The sequence below is a fragment of the Gobio gobio genome (assembly GCF_949357685.1).
Source record: "Gobio gobio genome assembly, chromosome: 13".
Lineage (NCBI taxonomy): Eukaryota > Metazoa > Chordata > Actinopteri > Cypriniformes > Gobionidae > Gobio > Gobio gobio.
Window position 1 is genome coordinate 25,825,885 of NC_137106.1, and position 27,672 is coordinate 25,853,556.

At 36.2% G+C, this 27,672-nt stretch overlaps 1 protein-coding gene across 1 annotated transcript; it reads right to left on the bottom strand.

The window, feature by feature from the left end:
• Positions 1-1,685: 1,685 nt before the first annotated feature.
• Positions 1,686-27,442, bottom strand: slc18a2 (solute carrier family 18 member 2). Its single transcript, XM_079833036.1, has 16 exons — positions 27,340-27,442; positions 26,915-27,086; positions 25,271-25,607; positions 24,307-24,365; positions 24,056-24,139; positions 23,134-23,226; positions 20,757-20,846; positions 20,614-20,657; positions 16,187-16,247; positions 13,939-14,034; positions 12,448-12,526; positions 11,742-11,793; positions 10,788-10,851; positions 7,887-8,006; positions 7,627-7,760; positions 1,686-4,096 (listed from the first exon to the last, which is right to left on the bottom strand). The coding sequence occupies exons 2-16, from the start codon at positions 27,045-27,047 to the stop codon at positions 3,992-3,994; spliced, it is 1,551 nt and encodes a 516-aa protein (XP_079689162.1). The 5' UTR covers positions 27,048-27,086; positions 27,340-27,442; the 3' UTR covers positions 1,686-3,991.
• Positions 27,443-27,672: the final 230 nt, after the last annotated feature.

A 27,672-nucleotide genomic window follows, 5' to 3' on the forward strand; every position in this document is an offset into this window, starting at 1 on the left:
GGAATGATATGAAAGACATGAAAGTAAGGGTGTAATGGTACACAAAACTGATGGTTCGGTACGTACCTCGGTTTTAAAGTCACGGTTCGGCACGGTTTCGGTACAGCAGTTTTACAAAATTGCTTTTTTTTGTTTTACTGAAAAAAATTGTCTGTCCTTAAATGAATTCAATTATAACCAACAGTTTCTTAAAGATATTGCTGTAAACTATATAGGGAGCCCTTACTTGCACATTGCTATAATATTAAAGGTTAACAACAGAGCACAAACTATTAGCCTAAATTCAGTTGCTATTTATTTTTTAGATATAATCAACAATCAACTTCACATAAGGCAGTTTTTGCATTAAACTCTCAATCTAATTATATATTTTTTTTTTCTCCAATTCATTGTTGAAATATAGCCTAAACATTTAGCCTACATCATTTTCATGACTGACTTATTTAAACATACATTAAATAAACAAGACATCACTAACAGGTTAAGTATATAATGAATATATAGGCTAATAAACTGTATATATTTAGCGAAAGAGTTGATCTCTCTAGTGAAGCTACAGCTGTGGACACTGAATGACTTCTGAAGTAGTGCTAGGCCTAAATGTGATGCTACGTGACATTGTTCTCAAGCTGTTTTATTGTCTTTCCACGGTTTAAACACCGATTGAACGATTACACGACATATGATACATAAGTTGTAATGTATCCTCAACATACCTTAAGAGATATTAATTTATGTTTATTCTTTAGGAAGAGATGTTCTGCCGCTTGAAGTTGAACTGACGCGTCTATACAGCGTCTATATTCACGTCACATTAAAGAGCGTCAAAACGGCATTTATCGGTTGAATTTCGTGATAAAATGGACTGAATACTTAATATGTCCGTGTGGGAACTCGGATTGATGTTCCGCTCTTAAAACAAGCCGACTGTTAACTGTTAAAGATTGCATTCGGAACCGTTCGGTACACACGTGCAAAAGCCCTACACCGAAACGGTTCGATACAAATACGTGTACCGTTACACCCCTACATGAAAGTAGCGCCGACAGCATTGCCATGTACAACGGAGAATGCTGCGATTGACCAGTTAGATTATTCCAGAGAGTGTTGAAAATGAAATTCTGTTCAAAATGTGACAATCTTAAGTGCCGTTTTTGGGTGGAAAAACAAGAGGCGCAAGGCGTGGAATAAAATAAAAAAAAAAATCACTTTGCATGGAAAAACTATGGAAAAGTAATGCTGTTGAATGCAAAAAAGCATCTGTGTGAACAACCCCTTACCTCTTACATTTACTGGGTTAAACTAATTAAACAGTCACACCCCTGTGAGCTGATTCCAGGATTGTCACAAATGAAATGTTCATAACATTAGCCATTATTAAGACATTTGGGAGCAGGTGGCATTCTGTTAGTCGGTGGACACGTTAACAAGACTCCCACACTGCAGAATCAATAACAGGAAATAACACTTTTAAACCTTGGGCCTATTGAGTAAATCAACACATCTTTTTAAATCAATAGACCATATTAAAGTTTGATTTGATTGGATTTTCATTGGATAACGCAGTCTTGAATCGCCATTCTAGCAGAATCTCTGTTCATGCCAGTGTTTTATAAACTAAAATGATTTGTCAATCATGTAATCTCTGTTTTGTTTGCAAAATGATGAAGATCATTCGGGGAAATCAAACATTACATCTTTTTAAACATTTATTTTCTTTTGCGGTCACACACACATTACCTTCAGAGCTCTAAAGCTGATGTAAAACCTAACCACCAGACCAAACACTGGATATAAAACCATCAACTCCACCTCCTAGTTGATATAGTTTAAACACAAACAGGACGTACCAGTCTGAAGGCACACACTGACATTGGCACATACACTAATTTCGGAAAACTAAAAACTATTAAAATAAATGACATAACACTCCTAACCCTTACTGGGTAAACAGTTTAAAAAATGACATAGAGGTTAAAGGACACCGCTGCAACTCAGTAACCTGACAAACATTGGCAGCACACTTACCAATCTGATTAAACCTGTGTAGACACCTTGCAGTTAGAAATCTGAGCTTGTTTTAGATCATATAGCGAATTTTTACTGCAATGATAGCAGATTGGGAGCAGGGCGACACAAACAACCTCCAGTTGTGCAGATACTTAAAGCTGAGCTAACATGATTTTTCTCGAAGGCTAGTTGCGTTAAACTGATTGTAGCTCCAGAGGAAAACATGCAGTCTATCAAATCCTTGATTTCATTTTCCTGTGGGCAATAAAAGAACATGTTTCCCTCAGTACATAGATGCCAAAGAAAATAAAGGAGGGCGAAGCAGTATTGAAGACTTATTTCCTCTCTGTACGAGTCATATCATTGTCCGCCAAAGCCCACCAGTTGTTTAGCCCGCTTGAAAATGCCTGTAATAATCTACTTGATTGTAACATCAACAAAAGATGGGTACTAGACATATTTTCAATATTAGATTATCCTGTGATTTATCTTGTTAGCATATGAAGTGTGGGGTCAAAACCACATTTAGAGCTAAACTTGCCATTAAATGGTGTTTTGCAGCAGGTTGTCTAATTTTAAGGCATAGAATGCATTTTTATATATATAAAAAAAACATTGATCTGCACAGACCTCTGATTGGATAATTAGCTAAATTATCCAATAAACTAAATAAAATATTTATAGTCTTGATAAACCCCCAGTAATTTTGTATATGGCTTTAAGCATTTAAGATTTTAGGAGCTCAATTTAAGGCCATGTTTCATTTCACAGCCAGTTCAGTTCTTAAAAAGAGGATCAATAACAAATTTGCTAGAAGCAAAAGAAGAAGAAAAAAAGATATGAAAAGTCAAAATATGACTGGGAAAGAGCAATAGAGCAATATTGAGGCATTCATTACAAATGAACGTATTAGCATTCCAGCACATTCAAATGACTTACTAAAATATATAAATATACTATATACACTTTAAAAGCAAAATATAATCTAAAGTACCTAAAGTATCCGGATGCTTTACAGCAATAATATTAGAGTTTTTTTTAAACTAAACTGAAAAAGCTTGTCACCATTTGTAATCAAAATGTAACAGTGGCTCATCTTTGATAGTACAGTACATCATTTTCAGCGAATGTCACGCAAGCCACACAAACAGAATGTGACAGTAGGACTTGTTGACATTCTGCTCGATTCTCTAATGCTGTCAGAAAAAAAGGACAGCGCATATTTTGAAATGTGTTAAGCTTAGGTTCTTCACTAATCCTAACCCTAACCTAATCTCAGTTGGCCCTCTCAATCAAATAATGTACCAGATTTGCAGCAAATGATACCAAATGTAAAAATGCACCTTTTAATTGGCCTAAATGTCCTGTAGCTGTTTCTATAATATATGTAGTTTGAACTGATTATGATATGAATGGCAACATTTTAAGGCCCATTTCAAGGTTTATCTGACTAAAATGCACCTTCACTGACGTTTACGCCTATGAAAACACTTCAACAGGACCCATAGATACATATGAAGACCATACTTTCCTACCACCACAGGCAAACAATAAATATCCAATACATATCTTTCCATTAAGTCATACTGAATGAATCTTTCCTGGTTTATCTTCTCAACTGCCCTTTCTGACTTTTGAATTATAAAATATGAGCATTGTCGTGTCGAATAAAAGTGTAGTTAATATTTTCCCTTTGTCCTCTCTCAAATCACGCTTTTTGAATCGAATACAAATGATATTTCGATAAGGCTGTTGGTTAGATATTTCACCTCTCCCACATTGAGAACAAACAGCGACAAGAACTTTGGTTTGCTTCAGAATAACATGACCATCACAACCACAGGACAGCATGGGACAGGTGTGGGACATTCTCACAAATCAGCATTGTGGTTTTCTTTAAAGTCTGTTGTTTTCCTCTTTCATACAACAAAATAGATACTCTGGGTGACATACATGGCTGAGGGGTTTGAACTGATGAGGCCTATTCAGGGCTCTCAGGATCAAAATCATCGCCCATTTGGTAGCTGGAGCCCTGGGTGGAGTACGAACGGGTCTTCATTGAGCAGTTAGAGTCCATTAGAATGGCCTGAAAAACACAAAGACATAAGATCTTACTCCACATACAAAGAAAACTAATTTGCATAGACTGAATCAGTATATGTATTTACACCATAATTATATATGCAGGAAACAATGTATCACACGCTTGAATGTTGATTATGGATTTGTGTGCACAGATGGAAAGGAAGATGTAGAGCTTCATTCTGGAATCACTTCCGTCTGTGAAATTATAAATATATATATATTTTTAATCCATACACCTGCAGTTATGAAGGACCAGGGGTGCCCAAAAAATATCTGATTATATTTCTATAATAAATTAAGACAAATAAATTAATTTATATTCAAATATATAGATAATAAATAATTACAATGCATGTTTAACCCTCTGGAGTTTCTACACGTGGCAGTCAAAAATGACAATTTTTTTATTTCAACAATATTTTGAATGTACAATATTTTAGTTCGATAATATTTTTTATTTAATATTTTGTATTTTTAAGAGTATATTTATGCAGTAGTTAGAATGCTTTGGAGCACAGACTTAAGTCTCCTTTTAAAGAAGATAGTTGGCAGCTTATCAAAAGAATAAATAAAAAAAGGTTTTTATTGTTATGAACACAAAAATACTATTTTAGATTTTTTTTACATAAAATATTACTTTCCAAGACATGTTTTACTCTAAAACTGTGAGAAAATCAAAGCCATTAATCCAAGCAAGTTCCAAATTTGAGGTTATTATCTCAAAGAATTAGCTTTCAGTAAGATTTTGTTTGGGTGCAGTATCAAACATTTCCACTAGGCGAAATACGTTTCCCATTCATTTCCAATTGACCGCGAGTACAAGTGTGAATATTTTTTTCAAGACCATTTAACCTTTTCGAACCACGTCCATGATTTTTTTGTGTGCGTGTTCATATAGCAATTGCCAAAACCTTTACCAAGTTTCAAAACCAAAATGTAAAAATGTTGGTAAAAAAAAAAAAGCACCAGGGTTAAAATGTTACCAAATCTAGCTACTTATTTGTCTATTTATTTGCCAATGTTTATTCACATTTTTTAATAGAAGTGGGAGCCTATGTTAAATTTGCTAAAGCTTTCACAGCTTTAAGCTAAACAGAAATTTTTAACAACATATAAATAACCTTACTGTCTCTATCAACGATATTATTTAACACCCGATGACATCATCGACTGTGGGCGTGGTTCATGTCATTCGCAGTACACCCTGATAGTGAGCGATGGTGGGTTTATTGCACTGTGATTGAATGAAGCTTTGATAAAGGGTGTGTAAGCACAGAGGCATACAGATCTGGCTTGTGTGCGTGTGCATGTTAGTGCTCTTCAGGAGCAGTGTAGTGCTCCTCTTGAGAAAGAAAGACCATGAGGCTTTGATCACACAGCATTTGAGGGCAAACGCACGGGTCTGTTCGGATCAGCATCACTCTTTGATCTTAGCTTAAGGGCAGTTTTTATTTGTACCTATTATGTAACATAATTTCCTGTTGCGTCCATATTCTATCAGGTCAGTGACTTAAATTTAGTGATGAAATCAAAAGGAAAGCGTATATATGTGAATGCCAGATAGAGAGTGAGCGTATGGTTATTATTTGGAATGATAATAATGAAGAGAATAAGGATACGAGCCAGGATCCATACAGTGCAAAAATCACAAATAAACCATATCAAATATTTCATTGCTTGTACTTGTTTTTCATATGATACATTATTTACAGTTAATTATTTACTATATCAGCTGACAGTGAAACAGTATTCACCAGAATCTACTAATAAATGCAGTATAATTTTTGTTTTAGCTTATCTTAGAAACGCATAAAAACTGCCCATGTGATAAAGGCAAAATGAAATCAAAATGGATGCTTTTTACTTTAATGCATTGTCCTGGGCTTTTTGTAAATTATTCATTGGTGCACGGTAATGTTTGTCTTTGTAATATTTAAACAAAATAAAATAACTTGCTCTTCCTCTGAAATGACTTAGTACATTTTCATGACTCAACTTTTTTAATGTTTTGATCATTTGGTCTGGCTCCATTCTGGTTTGTAATAGCTATCATCCAATCAATTCCCTTTGGATAAAATCAGGGCTTAATTTGAGCCGGAACACGCCGGAACATGTTCCGGCACCTCCGATGTTGGATCCGGAACCTTTTTTATTGAATCCGGCACCTCATATGTCACTATTCAAATTAATAGTCTAAAAAAATATATATACTATTTGTGTAGTGTTCAATGTTATTGGTCGTGTTCGTATTTATTCCCTATGAAAGTTCCATAAAAAAATTGTGTTCAACTTTCGATGCGTTTTGAGGTGAATGTTTAGTTTAGAGTAAGACAGAGAGGGGGAGGGGAGAGGGACGACGAAAGGGGAAGCACTTAAAGTGACACATGCTATTCGCGCTTGTTGTGCAGCCTTTCTTGGTTCATTTAATAGTCCGAAAAATAACTGCTTGTGAAAACAATTGATGCAGTGTATTTTATTTTATTTTTTTACATTTCGCACCCGTGCAGTGCATGTTCTGAAATTAAAATAAAAATTGCCTTGAATAGGTTAAACGCGGCCTTGTTTGTTTTGCAGTCTATTGACGATGCAATGCTCTGCTGATGCGAGCCGCGAGAAAGCCCTGGTCTGTTGTAGAAAGAATACTGATCCATCCAATGCAACAAATATATTTAATGGCTAATGTAATCATAGCCCTATGCTGAGTTTAATTTATTTATGATTAGATGCACTGCAGTTCACGCGCAATGCAAGTGAACGCGGCGCACCGGTGCCTCCACGTCACGGTTATTATATTGTCTGTTATATTTGCTTTTTATTTATTAAATACAAGCAATTAGTTGATGCAACATTTAATTAAATTAATATACAATTTATACAAAACGAAATTTGTTTCAAAGAAAGGCTTTCTACAAAGCAAAACTTAATGAAAGTGGTAAAAAAATGTCACCCGAATTTGCGCATCTTATGATCCTATCTTTTATTACAATTGTTTTTTTATAACAAAAATGTTATAAACACATCATATCTATATATATATATATATATATATATATATATATATATATATATATATATATATATATATATATATATATATATATATATATATGATGTATATATATATAAAATATAGGCCTATATTTTATTTATATATGATGATCGTTATCGGTAGTGATATTGTTTATTATTGCAAATGTTTTTCATTTGTTTGTTACCTCCAACCTGCGTTTTGAGTCGCCGGATCCACCCCTCCCTCGGCGCTCCGGGACCTCCCACTTTACAAATTAAGCACTGGATAAAATTGAGTCCCTACATTTCTTTTTTCTCATTGAATATCCTGTTTCACTTGACAGTATGCTTTTGGGAGTAAAATGGGTTGCAAATTTAAATTTACTTGGAAATATGTTATATGTATACTGCTTTAATATTTGCATTTAAAAGTGAGTAGATTGAAATGAATGTAATGTTGAATGGATATATGGATATATGACTTATGGATATATGGATATATGACATAAAGTGGGGTCTGACCATCTTTTCCTCATTGGCAGGAGGATTTCGCAGGAAGTAACAGAGAGGAGCAAACAGGATGTCTATAACACCAATGATGGTCATGAGCCAGGGGAAGCCGATGCTCCGCGCGATCGCTCCGCCTGCGGATGGACCTACACAACAGACACAAGCGTTAAATTCCTCTGAAAAAAATCTTCCAAATTGAAATTAAAATGAATTAATGAAAACTAATAAAGATATTTATGATGGATTTAATTAATTTTCATTTCGTTCATTACCTAAAGCGAAGCCCATGCAGAAGGCAACATCAGCAATGGCGTACACACTACCGTACACAGACACGTGCCTCAGATCTACTAGGTAGCCCATGATAGGCATCATCGAAGAGTCCACCATACCTGCAGACAACAAGATATTGACTATTTCTTACAGTGGGTCTGGTGCTACTGTGAAAATACTTCTATTTTGCATTTTCTGAATAAAATACAAATTTTTCTTTCTTTCTATGTTTTAAAATGTACTTTAAATATGTTTTTTTAAATAAAGTAAACATTTAAAAGGAGAAACACCACTAAGTAACTTATATTAACACAGTTCTATAATAGAGAAAATGAGCAAGGCTTTCTTTCTTTGCCCACCAGTCATTTTTACCAGGTTTAAAGTACTAATGCAGTAAGAAAGTGATATTAAAAGACAAAATTTAATATACAGCTTATTAATGATGCATACTATAAACAAGCAAGCAGATAAACCCAGAGTATAAACGCACCACACAGTTTCTCATTTAGAGTTTTGTCCATAGAAAAACATAAAGAAAACCGCATCACCATAGTTAGTGTAGTTCCTACAGTTGCAGCTTGTGGCAAAGCATCTCTAATGTTTACTTCACCCTTTAGCTAATTGCACTCATATTCTAGGCTCATCTGCCCACCTATATATAGTATGCATAAACAAGGTGTATCCTGAATTAGATCTTTTAATATCATTGTTGTAGTACATTAAAGGGATAGTTCACCCAAATAGGAAAATTCTGTCATCATTTACTCACCCTCAAATTGTTCCAAACCTGTATGAGTTTCTTTGTTCTGCTGAACACAAAAGAAGATATTTTGAAGAATGTTTGTAACAAAGCCGATAGAGCAACCATTGACTACCATATTATTTTTTCCTTACTATGGTACTCAATGGTTGCTCTATCTGCTTGGTTACAAACATTCTTCAAAATATCTTCTTTTGTGTGCAGAACAAAGAAACTCACACAGGTTTGGAACAACTTGAGGGTGAGTAAATGTGACAGATGTTTAATTTTTGGGTGAACTATCCCTTTAAGGCACTTTAAGGATGCTTTCACACTTGGTTCGATTGCCTGGACCGAACCCGAGTTCGATTGCTCCCCCCTCCCCCTGCCCCCGCTGGACTGTGTTCATATTAGGCCTATATAATTTGGATCCGAACCGGGGTGCGTTTGCGTCATCAAAGCAGCAGCTGTTTACCCGGTTGCTTAGTAACGACAGCGAGCGTGAAGGCGGTAAAATGCATTGCGTTGCTCACCTCATTTTTATATTTTTGTTTTTTAACCATTGGTTTTGTTTCTAAAGCTTCAATACGTAATGGCACTTGCGTCTATATGCCACAAATGTACTGCAATGCTCTAAAGAATGCTGAAGACGAGCAGAAATTAGGTTTACAGCTCTCTGCTTGCAGTATGTCAGTCACGCTCGTCAGGAAAATGAGTGAAACACACACAAACACACATTTTTATCAAATCATCCGTCATTAATAGCGGTTCACTTCTGCGATTTAATACGATTGCGTTCACATCAGCAGCGAACCGTACCGGAGTTCACATGAACCGTACCCCAGACCACCCTTTTAAGCGGACTCTGGTACGGTTCGCGAGTGCGCACCCGAGTTCGGAAGACCGTGTTCACATCATCCAAACGTACCGTACTCTGACGTCAATCGAACCCGGGTGCGCACCAAAACTGCTAGTGTGAAAGCACCCTAAGTGTTTTTCATGCAGTGTTTTAGATTGTCCCGTTGCAGCAGGTGCTGTAGGGGAGAGCAGGGACGAAAGTACCATTTTTCAGAAAAACGTAATTTTAAAAGATAATATTTTAGACCGAGATATATTTTTGCTGTGGTCAATAACTCACAAGTGTGGTCTATCAATAGCAGGTGGTATTTTTTACAAATATAAAATAACTACAGTATATTTTCACTTTGAACATAAGCTGCACATTGTTACTTTTGACCCCATCAGGTGGGACGAAAGTAACACACAGGTGGGTCAAAAGTAACACAACAATACAAGCTAGATTTTTTTGTGTTACTCTTGTTTTTTAAAAACATACCTGACTATGACTATGTTAATATGTAACTGCAAACATATTTTGTCCTTTATCTTTGCAAAAAAAATTAAAAATTAAATTAAATTACATTTTCATTTTAAATGTTAAAGTTCATCAAATGTTTCAAATGTAACCTGACAGTACAAACTTGAATTGTTTAGAATATTTTTTGATTTGCAATGTAAATCTATTTGATAAGTTTTTTCTTCAACAGTATGACCAATATGAAAATTTAATTAAATAAAATTAGCATAATATGCATTATATATATAATAGCGGGACAAAAGTCACAAGTGTTACTTTCGTCCTGACAGGAAGTCCTGACATTTAAACACGATTTACTTTTATACTGAAAAACTCTGAAAAGACAAACCTTCAGGGTGTGTAACAGCACTAAATAACCTGTAGATTGATCATTACTGTGACACATGAAACAAGAAACACAACTTGTAATTAGAAAAAAAGTACCGCTTCATTAATTTACTTGTCGTACTTGAAAACTGAATTTCGGACCTAACCGCGGAAAACGAGGACGGAATCACGTGATATTTGGCAGATCCGTCAAGGGTTGTGTGCTGAACGTGCTGTCATAGCTTGGAATGCAATATAGTCAAGGGCTCAGAGAAAATCGCTTTGTTACTTTCGTCCCGTGTTACTTTCGCCCCGGTTCTCCCCTAAATGGATCACAAATGGCCAAAACTTGCATTTTGTGATTTGTGACTTGAAACAGATGGAAAATTGACATGTCAGTTCTGAATTTCTATGGATGTTTTGCCCTTCAGGTCTCTGTGCCCGTCACAAAATATGAAAACTTGTATTAAGACTCACCTATTGCAAATCCAACTCCAAAATTTGGCACAATGAGTCCGTATATGTCTTTTGCAAAAGGCACCTGCAAGACAATTAGAAGAGCTCAACACAGGGCATACAGCATTTTTCTTATTATTAATTATGTGAAAACACCAAATACAGTAAAACATCCTGTAGAGCAGGGGGTTTCAAACTGGGGTTCGGGGACCCCCAGGGGTCCTCCAGAAGGTTCTAAGGGGTCCCCAGAGAATTTCAGAGGATAAAAAGACAAAGCAAAAATGGATAAAGTCAACCGAATATTCATTCTGTTTCATTTCTAAATGTTTCTCTCCTTTCTTGCCGTATACATTCCAGAATTGTATATGTTTGCTTTGTATCTTTAGTAAGTATTTCTCACTATAGTCCCCTTTATCTTGCTCACTGGGGTTGTAAGGCAGTTTTCTTAACACAGTATGTGAGCTGCTTACATACATTTATTGTGAAAGTTGCTTATACAAATACATTTTAACTTCAGGTTTATACATCCAATATTAATATCCAGTTTAAGTTGGGAAACAATATGTTGTATTTATAATGTCACACTTACTATTTATCTAACAGTTTAAATGTTACATAAAAATAGATGGATTTTAGGAAGGGGGTCCCTCATAATATCCCTCATTATAAGCAAAACTCCAAATGTGTACTTGACTCTCATCTGAACTTGTTTTCCGGTCTAATCTGATAAGCATCTATAAGAGAACAGACAGTCTTCCTGCTAAGCAGGATATGTCCACGGCGAAGAGAGTCAAAGCACATCATTTCAAAATAAACTTTCTTCAACAGAGCTAGTGGGCAACACAATATTTTAGGCCTCAGTAATCCACAACGCTATTGAAGATACATAAAGATAGGGTGTTGAAATATTCAAAGGTGTTATGTGCTCTCTGAGAAAAGTTAATCCTGACATGGATTTAGTCTAGAAGAACTTACACAGACAATGCTGACTCCAACCAGCAGCATCCCTATAAGTGAGCACAGCCATCTACAGAAAACAAGAGAGAGAGACTATAAGAATGAAAGTTTGTTTGACCCTTTAAAGCTGATAGAAGGGACCAAAGCAGGTATATGTAAAAATGATATACACTAACGTTCAAAATGACAGTATGACATTTTATAATGTGACAAAAGATTTCTGTTTCGAATAAATGCTGTTCTTCTGAACGTTCTATTCATCAAAGCATTAATAAAAAAAACAAATTCTCATCTCCATGTAAATATAAAGCAGCACAACTATTTTTATCATTAATAATTGTCTTTATATAACAATAACATGACTTAGATCATGCGAGACTAAAGACTGGAGTAATGACTGTGAAAATTCAGCTTTGCCACATCACATTTTAAAATATATTCAAATAGAAAACAATTATTTTAAAATTTTAATAATATTTCACAATACTGTAATATTGTATTGTATTTTTGATCAAATAAATATTATAAGTTCTGGTTCATTATAAGCATAGTGCGTACAATAAATAAACAAACGTTAAAACTGATCCTTAAAAACACAAATACAGAACCTGGTGACAGAAACTCATTTAGAGCTGTTTCAAAACAGAGGAAGCTGATAGCAGAGCGGAGGAAGATAAGGAAAGAGAAGTAGGGGGAAAAAAACACATTAATTTCCCTCTCCTACCTTCCCATTTTGTGAGCCAAAACGGCAAAGATGTTGGTCCCTATTAGATATGAGATGCTGGCTGGCACGAATGCAACCCCTAAAAGGAGAGAGGAGAGAGAGAGAGAGAGGGGAGAGCTCAGATAAGACGAGACAATATCAGTTTGATCTCAAAGCTGCTGTTCGTCTCACAGACGCTGTTATGAAGCTGCTTCTCTCATTCTCCCGCTCCTTCTTCATTAGCTTTCTTGCTTTTCCTTTGCCTGCCAATGACACCTCAATATCCTGCCAGACCAAAGACACTCCCTTGCCAGCCCTCACTCTCCCTGGTTCTCTGCTTTCCTTTCTCTCATTCTCTTTCTCTTTAATATCTGTCAAATCTTCGTAAACAGCAGGAAACCCACGGAGAAACCCAGAAGACACTAACTGTTTAAATTGTATTTTACAGTCTGGAGTGTGAAGGGTTCTATATGGAGAACGAGAGTTTACTGCTTTTAGTACTTTTTCGGAAACACTTTACAGAAAGGTTTCATTTGTTAACATAGTTAATACGTTAACATGAACTAAGAATGAATGATACTTCAACAGCATTCATTAATCTTAGTTATTGTTAATAAAATACTACAACACAAAACATAAAAATTATTATTAACTAACATGAATAAAGGTTAATAAATGCTGTACAAAAATATTTTGATCGTTGTTAGTTTATGTCAGTTAATGTGTTAATTAATGTTAACAATTGAGACCTTAATGTAAAGTGTTACCACTTTTTCTATATATGTATTTTTTTTTATTAATTAAATAAATAAATACATTTTGCATTAAGAAAATTTATTTTTTTTAATGTATTTGCAATATTATTGTAATGACAAAAAAACATTTCACCCTAAAATTCTCATTAAAAAATTAATTCCCATGAATACAATAATGAAAGTCGTCCAGTTCATGCCCAACCATTTTACGATAATGTAAATTTGCATTAATAAAGTTCAGTAAAACAAATACTAATCTGATGTTTACCTACAAATGTACTTTGCAAATACATTTTAATTTACAATTATATAATATTATTTTTGTTTTATAGCAGGGTTTCCCAACTTTCCCAAACTGGTGTTCGTAAGTGAACTGCTATGTTCGTGATTTGAATAAAAGTTTGAATACATTTTAATACAAATTGATTGAATCATATAAATCTAAATGTAACATTGTAAATTAATTATTTTTTAAATATAAAAAAAATAATTTAAAAAAATGTATTTTTTCTGTCTATTTTTTATAAACACCTGGACATTTTTCTTGATATTCACTCTCTTTAGCTTATGTCTCGCTAACGTAACATAAATACATAAAACATACTTTGACTTTACTTGCTGTTTCTCTCTCTTTGTCCATCTTTCTTTGTAAATTATGACTTATTTTTCATCTTGCCAACAGTGACAATTCCTTTGAAAAAACAGGAATTGAAGAAATGTGTAACTGTGTACATTAACAAGAGGCACATTCTCCAACCTAGCTGCCATTTCCTGGGACACATCGTCTCCATCATCCAGATGGGCAGAGCCGGCTCCAGCATAGCAATGGCCATGTTAGCAAAACAAATGGAACCTGAAAAAGAAAATGAGGAGGGTAAGTGGATTCATCCTCTTAAGAATTCTCTCTTTCTGTCCCCCCTCCCTCAGCGCCCATTCTTTTCCTTTCTCAGATTTAATAAACAGCATCATCTTGCCCCTGCACTCAGGCCACTGTAATTGGAGAGGAGGGGAGGCAGAGACAAACACAGATGTGTTTCTTGACCACTTCTCTCTCTCTCTCTCTCTCTCTCTCTCTCTCTCTCTCTCTCTCTCTCTCTCTCTCTCTCTCTCTCTCTCTCTCTCTCACACACACACACACACTTTCTTATCCTGCTCTCACAGAAAAATTACCCTCTTTAATGTGTCCTAACAACTAGTCTCACATGCGGTCAAATAATTGACATTAAACCATTAGTTTCTTTGGTAAAACTTTACAACACGGGTGCACTAATGTGCATTAATTCATGCTTAACTAATGCACAGATAAGCATAAGTTAATGTATGACCATTTATTAATGATTACTGCATCAGCAACTAATGAACATTCTATATGATTAATAGATTAAGTAATCATTCAATTGTAGTTAAATGTGTCATATTGCATTAATTCCATAATAACATTTACATTATATTAACTAATAGTGTAAATTCATATGTTAATAACTATCACAATGGGTCAAAGCCATGCATTTCAACTTCCAGTTGCCTGCTTTAATTAAACATTAGCTAACGATTTGCAAAGGTATTATTATGTTATGACTTGTCTAGGCACATGACTATTAACTAATTCAAAATGAATTCAAAAGCCATAACCACAATGACATATTACTTAACAATAAGTTAATAGTCATGTGCCTCAACAAGTAAAGTCATATCATAATGATACCTTTGCAAATCGTTAGCTAATGATTAATTAAAACAGACAACTGGAAGTTGAAATGCATGGCTTTGATCCATTGTGGTAATTAACACATTAATTTACATTATTAGTTACAGTTTTTCTCAATTGTTTACACACAAATACTGGTACTTGAGACACAATGACCACAACATGTAACTCATGCACCACCCCCTGAACCAATTCTGCTAAACTACAAGCACAATTCCTGCTTTACACTCAAATTGCTGTTCTAAAACACACTTCTTTTTTTTCAAAACACTACACATAATTCTCTGCATTTGGCAAAATTTTCATGCAGAAAATCTCTTGTTTTCACAAGGAACACACTGCCATTCAAATATGCACACTGGCTCATCAGATGGGCAAACACCTGTCACACAGTTTTACAATTAGCAAACAGAGCTTTAGCATAAAAGGGTAACAGGTGAGCTGTTTTTTTTTTTTTTTTACTGTTTAACTGTATACAGTAAAATCCTCAGTTGTTTTGTATGCAGACCACTGTATGTGCAACTTGGTGTTGGTTGGGATGTACACTGTGTACATTGTTTTTGTGGGAAAAATTAAATATATTTGTTACCGTGTATTTGAGTGTATAAAAACAATATTCTCAAATATTTTACAACACACCCATGTATGTACTGTCTGTAACACTGAACCAAAAAAAGACCTAAGTCATTTTGATGAATGGAAAAGAAGTGTTTTCCATTCATCATAGTGTTTTACATTGAGCACATCAGTGTTCAACTGGTTCTTATAAATATATATTCATATGATGGCTTGTGTGTGTCATTTGAAAACAAAATACCATTTTGAGAAGAAATAACATTGTTTTGAATGTAAAGTTGCAGGAGAATTGAGGGGTTTTGCCCATTTTGTGTGTGTTTTTTTATTTGTGTGTAGAGTTCTGAGAGTATGAGGCATGCTTTCAGAAAATCTGTGTAAATAATCGAGAATTCATATATTACTTAATCTGTTAATCATATAGAATCTTCATTAGTTTCTGATGCAGTAGTCATTAATAAATGGTCATACATTAACTCATGATTATTTGTGCATTAGTTAAGCATGAATTAATGCATATTAGTGCACCCGTATTGTAAAGTGTTACCGTTTCTTTCTTTACAAACACACAGATCTGAATGCATTCTTAATAAAAACATTCACCTTTGAACAGATAATATGAAGGCAAGCATAAAAAGAATGATTTATGCATAGATATTAAGGTTTGCACTTTTAGTTTTGATAAAACAGGAATTAACAGTTTATTTGTGTTTACTGGCCTGACCTGCTGCGATGAGGATGTATGGATCCTTCATGAGGGTAAAAAGTGACGTTCCTTTTTGGTTCTGGTAAAAATAAATAAAAACAAATATATTTTCATTGAAATAATCATGGTTTGCTGATGAACATCAATGTTTCAATGGAAAACAACAGCTAAGAGGCCCTGGTCACCCATGAGGACAACAAATAGAGTCAAAGACATGTCATATCCTGGGGATGTGGTCTTGAGTGACAAGAAATGGTTAACATAGTCACCCATTTATTCCCATGGGGAAAATCAAAAGAAACGTTCAATAGATTTTTGCTATACTGTATCTGAATTTCAGAATACCACACACAACTTTCTGCAATGTTTTTCTTAGGCCCTGTTTACACCTGGTATTAGGATGCGTTTTGGTCGATCGGATCACACGAGGGAGACACATAATCGTTTACACATGGTATTTCATTCCGTCTCTTTTTTGTCCACTTTCATGTTCTGATTTCTTTGAGGGGAGGATCTATGGGAAGGTAAATGTATGGGCTTTTTCAGATCTTTCAATTTTAATGGACGAAATAAGCTCGCACAATCGTCCGGAGACGACGGAAAAACATACAGATAACATCAGCTTTCATTTCTGCTCTGACAGCCGCAAGACTATACTGAACACTGTGAGTGTGTGTTAGAAATCAGAAATGGTGAGGGAACTGTGCTTGGTATGTTTTTCCCCTTCAAATCAAACTTGGGTCTTCAGCCGGCAAAGTTTAAATCTCGACTGGCTAGCGCGCTTCCCATAATGTTTAAGCATTAAGTCAGTAGGCAGAGGAGAGTACACGGTCTTTGTGGCTGTTCGAACCACACGAGTGTCTACACTACAAAAGCAATCCGGTCGAATGTTTTTTCGACTACCTCTGAAAGTGGACCAGCTCGAAACCTTTTAGACCTGTAAAGGTTTACAGGTTTAGAAATACAGGTTTACACCTGTATTTAACGTCGTTCACTTGTGATTGAATCGACAAAAACGCATCTTAATTCCAGGTGTAAACAGGGCCTTTGTAGGCCAAATATCTTGATTTTACAATAATTATTTGGGGTTGATCTCATTCCATTAGCAATCCAGGCCTAAGGTTTTTGTTTTTTAATAAAGGGAATGTATGTCAGTGCCATTTGAGAAATCTCACCCAAGTCACCACGGCAGTTCCCATGGAAATGGGCTACTTGAGAGTCCCACAAAACAATATATATAATGCCCCATTCGCATTCTGTTCCCTTTATGACACCTCTAAGCGACCAGTGAAAAGATCACAGACAACTTTGTGAGTGACAAAATATACCAGCCTTAACTCTCCATATTGATGTGGGAATTGAGGAATCTCTAGTGCAAATACCTTTGCTACATTTATTGAAGGGAGTGAAAGATTTCAGAAATAACTTTAGCTATGACTGTTTTGCCAAAAGAAAAATAAAGCTCATCAGTTAGAAATTTTGAATTTAAGTATGGGATTATAAGATGACGTGTATAATTTTTTCAATGTTAAAATGGCTTCTTTCATTACAGCATAATACATAGAGACAACGAGTAAACTATTTGTAGGTTGATTTGAAACAATGCTTTGTTTGTTTAAGTATCCTAACAGCGACACTGATTCAACCATAGGCGTGAATTTGGAGACGGTACTATTTGTTTGTTCAACCAATAGCAGATGAGCACTGTTAGGCAATCTATTTGAAAACTATCAGTCATTATGATGTTAGTGACACACTTCAGCTTTAAAATGTGATAATATAGTTAGGATATTTCTATCATAACAGTGAATTGGAAGAAATGCCTGTAGTGACACTTTCTTTCAGGCAATTTTTTTTTTTCTCTGAGCAGTCACCAGGCAACAACTGACAATTACTCCCCTCATTAAATCAGCCCTTCTTTACTCCACTTCACTGCACATATTGCTCCTCTGTGCATGTCATCCCACTCAAAACACCCTGACACATCCAGTTGTACTGCCCTAACCAGGTTAATTAATTCTACAAATGATCTCATTGAAGATCACAAGCCCCAAACAAATAGTTTGTCAGTCATATTCTTTCCCATAATCCTGTTGGATACTGCCACTCAAGGGGACTTTTGGCTTTAAGGATCTGTCTGAGCATAATTACTACCTGACGTACAAGCATTATTGATTTGACTGATTATTTGAGATGACAGGTCCCTCACCTAGCTTCTGGCCATAACTGTGATGACAAAAACAACTGACCTTTTAACAAATGTCACTCAGATAATTGACCATATGAGAACAACTCTTTTGTCAGTGCATATTAAATTAGCTGAGAGCCAGCAGAACCTGAAGACATTTGTGCTTAAATGTTTTTGTTGTCTTAAAATGTTCTTTTCCAGAGCAAAATGTGTAGCTTCACTTGACTTGATTACTCTTTTACATCAGATATGTTATATAGGAACATTTGCCTTTAGTTTTCTTTTTAAACGTATTTAAAGGGGTCATGAATTGAGAAATCAACTTTTCATTCAGCATTTGATATATAAAAGTTCATTGTGATATAAGAATATCCTGTAAGTTTCGGAGCTGAAAACTTCCTTGTTAATCAAAGAAAAGCTTTTATTGACACTAGCCCAACAAACGCTCGATCTCAGAATATGCCAACCCTTGACATCAGCATGTGATGAAACGCCACCTCAACAGAAGAACGAGTACGCCTGATTCTGTAGCCCCGCCCACCGACTCATGGAGCTAAACGGATCGTGCTACCAAGCAATAAAAATGCCGAAGATAGTAAAATATTGCGCTGTGCCTTGTTGTGGAAGAACACAGTCGCTGCATAAACTTCCTCCGGATTCTAATATTAGGAATGTGTGGTTGAACTTTATTTTTTAATGAAGATCCAGCTCACGTGGGTAAGACGTTGCATGTTGGTTCGCTTCAATCATTTGTAAACAAGTCACCAGTCGAGACTGGATTTGCAGACAGATTGAGATTAAAACACAATGCTGTGCCTTCTATATTGTATCCGACAGGAATGGTGCAACTCTTATGTGAGTAAAACATGTTTTTTATATGTGATAGTATTGCATTGTTACAGATCGTTTGATATCATGTTGTGTCATCATGCAGTGAAGTTTTGCTGATGCACATACTTGGCGTGTGTGTGTGTGTGTGTGTGTGTGTTAGTGATGCGTGGTTAGCGTATATATCCACCGATCGGGCGGGCCAAGTAATAAAATATAACATTCATATTAATTGCGGGTGGATGAGAGATAAATCATTGTGTTTGTTTGATAAAGACATTTTGAGAGCCCTTTGGGCGGATTCCGGTTGCCGTTTCTCCAAATTGGAAGTTTTCAAAACAATTCCCCACATGTACTGGGGGGAGCCGAGACTCATTATTATGCAAAACTGTTATCCAATCATAGCAGAGGGCGTTTAGTTCCAAGTCTTCAGTGCGGCACGGCCATAAAAACCGAGCGTTCCAGGAGAGAGGCTCAAAACCAGGGTAGAAAATAGCCTATTACTTATTCATAATGATGTATTTTAATGTAAAAAGAAAAACATGCGAATATAATAAGTTGACCTCAGACAACAGTATAAAATTTTTTTAAAAGCCAGTTCATGACCCCTTTAATGCTGAAAACACTGGGTTAAATTCTTCATTCCTCTTGAAAGATGACAAAAACTCACAGATCACTCAAAGAAAAGAAGGGGCACTTGGGGTCTCCGTAGTAACTGATACCCATCAGCACCACTGATCAAAGTCAGACACGTTTTGATTGGATCAGCCCCTCTATTGTACAATTCACATTTACTGTGATGCACATACACATTATTCTTAATACACTGACCCTCTACACACATTGCTATCAACATGCAGTACAATCTACACAAACGTTCACTGTAATCCCTATAATCCATGATATTGAGGTTTAAAAATACCAAGCGTGAGAGACCCAAACTCCCCTTGCAAATTATTCTAGTCCTGTTACTGATAAGACTACAGCAATCACAGTACGAAACACACATTATCCCCGAAGCGTCTCCCATTTCGTGCCCACAAGAGGAATACCATGTAAAGATTGAGTAGGCAGCTTGTTGAGGTTACATTTTCCCATTAAGGTTATAAACATCAGCACTTTTAAACTGAGCCCAAGTCATAATTAATAATTAGGCTGTGGTAATCTATCGCTACATCATAATAAGTCTCTTTCTCAGGATATTAGCCCAATAAAATACATTTTGAATCCCAAACGTCACTGTAAATAACAGTGGAGTTATAAAACCACACTTAAACACACATTCTTCGTTGTTCTCTCGCACAAGTCCTTCCAAATGCAGAGCTTGACCTTTAGGGGATTGTTTACATACTACTGCTAAACCCACAAAAAATACCGTTGGAAAACAGATGGTTAGAGCAGATCAGGAAAAGGAAGGTACTGTACTCACCTCTGGTTCAACCTTCGAAGGTTGAAGCACAAAGAGCTGCAGAGCTGCTCATGAAAGGAGTGAAAAAACACACACATCAGAAATGAAGCAAATGCCACTGATTCCTCACTATTTTTAAATGTTGGAGAGATTGCCTCACTCACCTCCATCAAGCACCGCCAGCACTGCCAGGATAAGGAAAGGAGCCGTCTTACCGACAAACTCATACATGACACTGCCAAATGGAGGGCCAACTGCACAACATACACACATATAAGGTATTTATGAGTCAAGATAAAAGGTGCGGTATTTAGGATTGACAGCTAGTGGTTGAAATAGGTTCTGCAGTCCAAATTCAAAGTATTGGAGATCACTGTTTCCCTGCCCCTGCCTCCTCAGACTCGACGCTCACATGTGTTGCCAGCTTGAGGACACGCAACAGGAGCGTGCCAATTGACAATGAAAGCAGAAGAGACTAAAACACTGCATGTTGATGAGTGGATTTAAGCGTGTTTTTTAATATGCTCTCGTTTATACGTAGAGATTTTAGATTGGGTAGAATCTGCGATCTTTGACTTGTTTGCTGGCTTCCATAGCAGCAATATGCTGTGTTTTCCACTACTGGCAACCTGGGGTGTCGAAATAATATTGGGTAAACTATCAATGTGCGTTATCGCACAGACCAAAACAGACATTCCGACATGGAACGTAACATTTCAAAGTAGAATAACTAGCTGTAGCATTGGCTTTCTGAGAAACAAGTAGGTGAATTTTAGCCTGGATGCTAGCCGAACTTAGCCCCGCCCACAACATTTGAGCTTGGGCAGTTCGGTCTGGACTTGATCCGTAGAGGAGTAATTATGCCCGAACAGAAACTGTTCGGACCAATGAAATTGTCAGGGCGGGCTTTATACGATAATGGACAGATGATAAACAGTAACGTAATCATCCACGTCACCAAAGAGCGCTTGGGTTGAATTTGTTCTAATCCTAAACGGAGAACTTGTTCGTATATGCATTCACCTTTACTATTTCTCTCAGAAATGATGATCGTGTTGTGTTACTCTGTGTAATCCTTAAATTATTTTCTTACAACACCGGCAAAGATCGTTACTTATTCCAGCGTGCGTGCAGACCGGGTTGCCAAGTTTTTACAACAAAACCCACCCAATTGCTACTCAAAACTAGCCAAAAACAAGCCCAATAGCTTTCCGGGGGTTTATTAGGGGGGTAAAATTTTGGCAGGGCTGCCTTGTAAAATTCGCATTCCTGGGTCTGTTTATCGCATAATTGGGGTCGCTTCAACCCGCGGACTTGGCAACACAGTGCAGTTGAGTTCTGTTGAAATTTGACAACTAAAGTTATGCGTCGCTCCGTTGCTCTGATTGGTTGTAGGTCTATCCAATTGAGGTCTTTCCTGGTTCGGTTGAAACACGCCCCATAATCACAGCCCAACGGAGCAGTATCAGACTCATATTCTGACTAGAATTGAGTATGACGATGTCAGGATAGGTGAATTTAGCATGTTTCCTAAATATCTGCAAGCATTTTATGGTATTTTTATGCTTTAGTAAAGTGAAAAACTTGTATACAGCACCTTTAATGGCTCACAGACTTCAAACTTAATCTCTTTACTTTGAAAACGTTGATGTTGCCAGTATGCTTTGAATCATCACAGGCCACAAATCCAATAATAATAGGCCTATAGAACAGTTTACATACTCATGGTTACCAAACCACAGCAAAAAATAAAGTGTTCAGCATGAACACACCCATTTTGAGTCTGATCTATCTGGATGAATATAGTTTTAAAGGTTTTAATCAAAATGTTTTGTTTTTTCTGCTGCTCTCCACTTGATTATGATACAGAATGTGCGCACTTTAATGACGACAGCAAAATTTTATCACATTGTTTTGTAAGATAGCTCTTATGTAGTAATTTTTTTTAGTGCTTTACTTGGCATTATGAATAAAATAATGGCCTATCGATTATTAAACATCCTGTAACAGAGGTTAAAGCATAACACCATTACCAGGAAGCACCAGATTCAGGCCCTACTCAGGACATTTCTTCTGACCACTGCTCCTGGGCTTTAAACAGGACACTTAAAGTTAACTCCTGATTTTAAACTCTGAGGCACATAATGCATAACTCCCAACTTAAAGAGAAAATTAAAAATTTCACCCGAAAATGAAAATTCTGTCATAATTTTCTTACCCTCAAGTTGTTCCAAACCTGTATAAGTTTCTTTGTTCTGCTGAACACAAAATAAGATATTTTGAAGAATGCTTGTAACCAGTTGTGGGGCACCATTGACTTCCATAGTATTTTTTTTTGTTTTTTTTGTCAATGATGCCCATGAACTTCATACATTCATACAGTAAATGAGTAAATGATGACAGAATTTTCATTTCTGGGTGAACTATCCCTTTAACATCTCTTTCTTTTCTTGGTATCAAAGGAGTAAGATTCGAATTAGGACTCTATCAAGATCTCCAGTGGTATCTGTGCAAACCAAGTGTTAAACATACAGTACACACCCAAAACTCCCATGGCTAGTCCTCCTAGGGCAATTCCTATAGCATTTCCTCTTTCCTCATCGTCTGTGTAAACACTTGCCAGCATCCCCATACCTGCATAATGACACAGAAAAAGTTACAGAGGGTAAAGGTCAGCCAAAACTGGTAAAATTACCAGTTGCCTACTTCAAGAAGTGAGTTAGAAACGTAAAGAGATTATATCAAACATTTTTTCTTGATGTTTATTTATACACTCTAAAAAATGGTGCTATATGGCACTAAAAGTGGTTATTGGCTCGTAATCATAGGGGAACCGCTTTAAGTGCTGTATAGCACCAAATCTTGGTGGTTCTTCAGCGATTCTTTGGGATGACTGAGGTGAACCTGTTAAGATATGGTGCTATATAGCACCAAAAGTGGTTCATCTATGATAATGAGCCAATAACCACTTTTAGTGCCAAATAGCACCAATTTTTTTAGAGTGTATAGTATTTTTGAGCAATAAAATATTTTATTTTATTTTGCTTTTTCACATTGATCAGTAAATGCTCATGCTTTTTTCATAAGACTGAGGCCAATTTGATTGCTCATTATGGTAGCCCTTTGAATTCTAGCAATAAATGGAAAATAAGCTCAATAAATTATGATCCGTACAATGAAAGAACTAATCAGGAGTTGCAAGAGTCAGTTATAGTGTAATCTTGACTCAAGGCTGTACGCATCTTTCAATGGAAGCGGGGTCCATTGTACACCGGCACCTGAACACCATTAACATTAACAGTGGCTTTATGCATGCGGAGTTCAGAGAACATCAAAGTCAAATGCGTTTTAGTGCACTCAGGTTTACAAATTCTGCACTAAATAAGCTATTATAAGCCATTACATTGCAGATTTTGCAGGCATCCTTTTGAAATCTACTGTAACGTTGCACAAAATCTGTTACCTGCCACAGAAGAACAGGAAGAGCCGACGCCTTGTAGAGATCTGGCCAAAAACAGCAACATATAGCTCGAAGAAAACGCAAACACTTCACACAGAGTAAAACACAGACAGAAGAAAGAAGAAAAACAGATGAATTTATTATAGAAATATGACACACTAGATTTAAAATCATGCATTGTATATATGAATACGGTATCTTCTACAACCTATTGATGTTAAAAACAACACTAGAAATGTGTTTTATGTACTCACTGAGGGTAGAAACAAACATAATGCAGAAGCCAGCAAACATTGGGATCTGGTATCCAATTCTGTAATTACAGATAAGAAATGACTCAGGAATATCTCTCCTCATATTAAAATTAAGCTTGTACTAACATTTTTCTTTGACCACAAACATTGAACTTGAAGTGAGGACGCTGTGTTACATATTGCAGTGCTAGCATCTCATAAGTAAAATTAAGATGTAATAATATTATCATGTGTTGGATATTTTGTTGGCTCTTGCTGTTAATCTGTTTTACCATGCTTTGCACAAAAAAGTTAACTAAATATAAATTTGGAACAAAAAAATCGGGGAACACTTTATTTTACAGTGTCCTTGTTACATATGTTACATGTACTTACCATAGTAATAACAGTAAATTATTCATAATTACATGCAACTAACCCTCAACCAAACTCTAACCCTACCATAACCCTATAGTAAGAACATGTAGTTAATTAATATTACTCAGTACTTAAATATATAATTACGCTGTACAATGACACCGTAAAATAAAGTGTAATCAAAATTTGTATTATCATATAAATAATGTTTTTTTTTTTTTTTTTTTGCCTCTGCTTCACATCTTATGAGTTAATTAAACACTTTATGTATCACTAACAGTGTTGCGCACATTGCTAAAAATATTACGGCTGATTGATCCCAGGAGTTTGCAAAGCTCTAGTGGGATCCGCTCAATGCAGCGGTGCTGAATTAAACTGGACTGTCCGAATCTGAGCATGTGGAGGGGTGACAGCACATGCACGAGTGCTCGCACTACTGCTGGTCGCTGAACAGAGGCAGAAAAGAATTGCACTGCAATATTCGCTTTACTTACACTCCATTTACACTCACTGCACACTCAAATATCATGCAATCTCATGCTCCTTTTGAGAGAAATGCTACTTTGCTGTACTTTCAAAGTTAAATGTGTGATTTGCCTTAACCCACCTGTTAGTTAGGGGCCCTATGAAGGGGTTAGTGATTAGCTGTACTGTTGCTTTAGAGGCAAACAACAGACCCACTTTCACATTCTCGTTCAGTAGCTGGTCATTTGCTTTGGGGCAGTCTGACCCATTTTGAGGGGGGATCACAGAAGTAGGGGCTGGGGTCATTGGACCAGTCGTGCTCATCTGCGGGCTGAAGCCTGTCTGGCGTGTTGTGTTATCGTACAAAGACACAATGCTCTGGAAGGTGCCAGATGGTGAAAGAGGGGACATGGAGTGATTCCGGACCACCTGAGCGGCCTCGTCATCCACTGTGTACAGGTAGCTTGGAATAATAGGCACTACAGAGAGGAAATAGAAGATATAATAATAACAACAACCACATTCTACCGATTGACAATACCGATTTGTTTAAACATGAAACATTTGTTTAACAATGATATCCTATAATACTTTGTTTTTGAGGTTTCACAGTAGGCTATAATCCAACTTTGTTGTACTCTTAAAATTCAGGAAATCACTAATCAGTTTTAGATTTTTGATTTGCCAGCAATAGATAACCTAGCATTTGTCTGAAAAAGTGAAGTGCGACGATTTATCTAGCTGTGTAAGACCACATTTGACCTTTCAGGTGAACAATTTGGTCCAGTAAATGCGTTTGATATTATCCTGTATAAAGAAACAACCCACAGGGACACCGTGTGCGATGACATTCAACACTTGTGCCAAAGAGCGACAGGTTCAGTTTTCGCCTGGTTCCATCTCTATGTACAAAAACGCCATATTCACGCCATATTCATAGTGTTTTTCCAGCTTAATTGACGTGCTCGTTTCTTGGCTCGCGGACGTGAGAACAAACACAGAGAGTTTAGCGCGCGTCACAGTCACGTTTAATGAGAGCGCGCGCGCGGACGAAGCTCTGGCAGCGCTCGAGGTCATGATACCTCAATTCAGATCAACTGCAGCCACTGGTGCAGCCGACAATTGACCGTTTACTAGGGGGAACAATCGTTTAGTATAGATAAACCTAGGTCTATCTATTTTCTATAATAAGCCTATTACCAGATTTATCATTTTAATTTGAAAGCATTTTTTTTTCTCTCGAACAAATAAAGTTTTTGAAAGAATTTAAATCAAACAATTCATTTAAATTAGTGCTTATTTTTTAATTAATTATTAAAGAAATACATAATATGCATACATTTTTAGAAGACCCACCCTCATTTATAGAATAATAACTGAAATTGTATTTCTATCCACATAAAAGTGCCAAGTTCTCTATTTCGACAAAAAAAGAAAAGAAAGGTCAAAATAAATGATTTTTTAAATAAAAAAAAAGAACAGACGAGCAGCATTTTAAATAGTAAAAGTCTGAGTTTCGTATGAATTCAAATTTTACAATGTACAATTTTATAATAACACAATGCAGAATAGCCTATCAAATTCAATGGTACGTGAATAGCGTTTTACAGATATTTGATATTAATTGTGTCAGTAGACTAGGCCTATGTGAAAATATAATTGATCATAAAATGCATATAGGCTAGTCAAAGCCGTGTTTGCATAGAGGGGTCGCTGTGAGGGATGTTCACTCCGCATCATATGTATGCTTTCACATGTAACAGGTGTGAGCAACAGTAGCACTTACCGACCACCGTCAACAGCATGTTGTCCAACAGCAAAGCAATGAAAACGATAAACAGAATTAGCCTCCGAGACTGTCTTTCTTCTCTTAGCCATGTTAATAAACTAAAATCTCTAAGAGCATCAAACAGTCCCATTTTTATTAAATCCAATAGCCAGAGAGCGAGCCAGAGAACCTGCAACAGCAAGAAAACGACCAGTGACATCAAAACATGGTAAAATAGACTGTGAAGACAGAACTTCAGGGGATGATTACTAATATGAGAGAAATATGGCAAATATCAAAGTCAAATTAATGAAAACATATTTGCACTGAAGCCCTCTGAAAACAATAAACTACCAACAATAGTGTTTTCTTTCTTTCTCGTGCCATTTCTAAGTCTTAATGTTTGTAATGAATAATGCATTCGGTATGGTTTTAATTCTTACCTTATAAGCACATTTGCATTGAGCTTTGCTGTCAGATCCCGGGTGAAAGGCACGCTGGATGCGGAGCGTTTTAGTTGCTTGACTGCTGTTTGACGTCACGCTGTTTCACAGAGAACTCAAATGGGGTGTGCTGTTACACAGACGAATGAACCGTCACACAAAAATGAGAAAGGCGGGAGCACTACTGCTTTTATTGTATGTGTTGCTCTATTTAACCTCTACTTCATTTAATAGCAACATATGTTTGAGATTTTTGGGAAGTTCTATAGTTCTCCGTGGCGCTCAAGTGGCGCTCACTGCATAGCCAAATGACATCCAGCTCCGCCTCTCTGG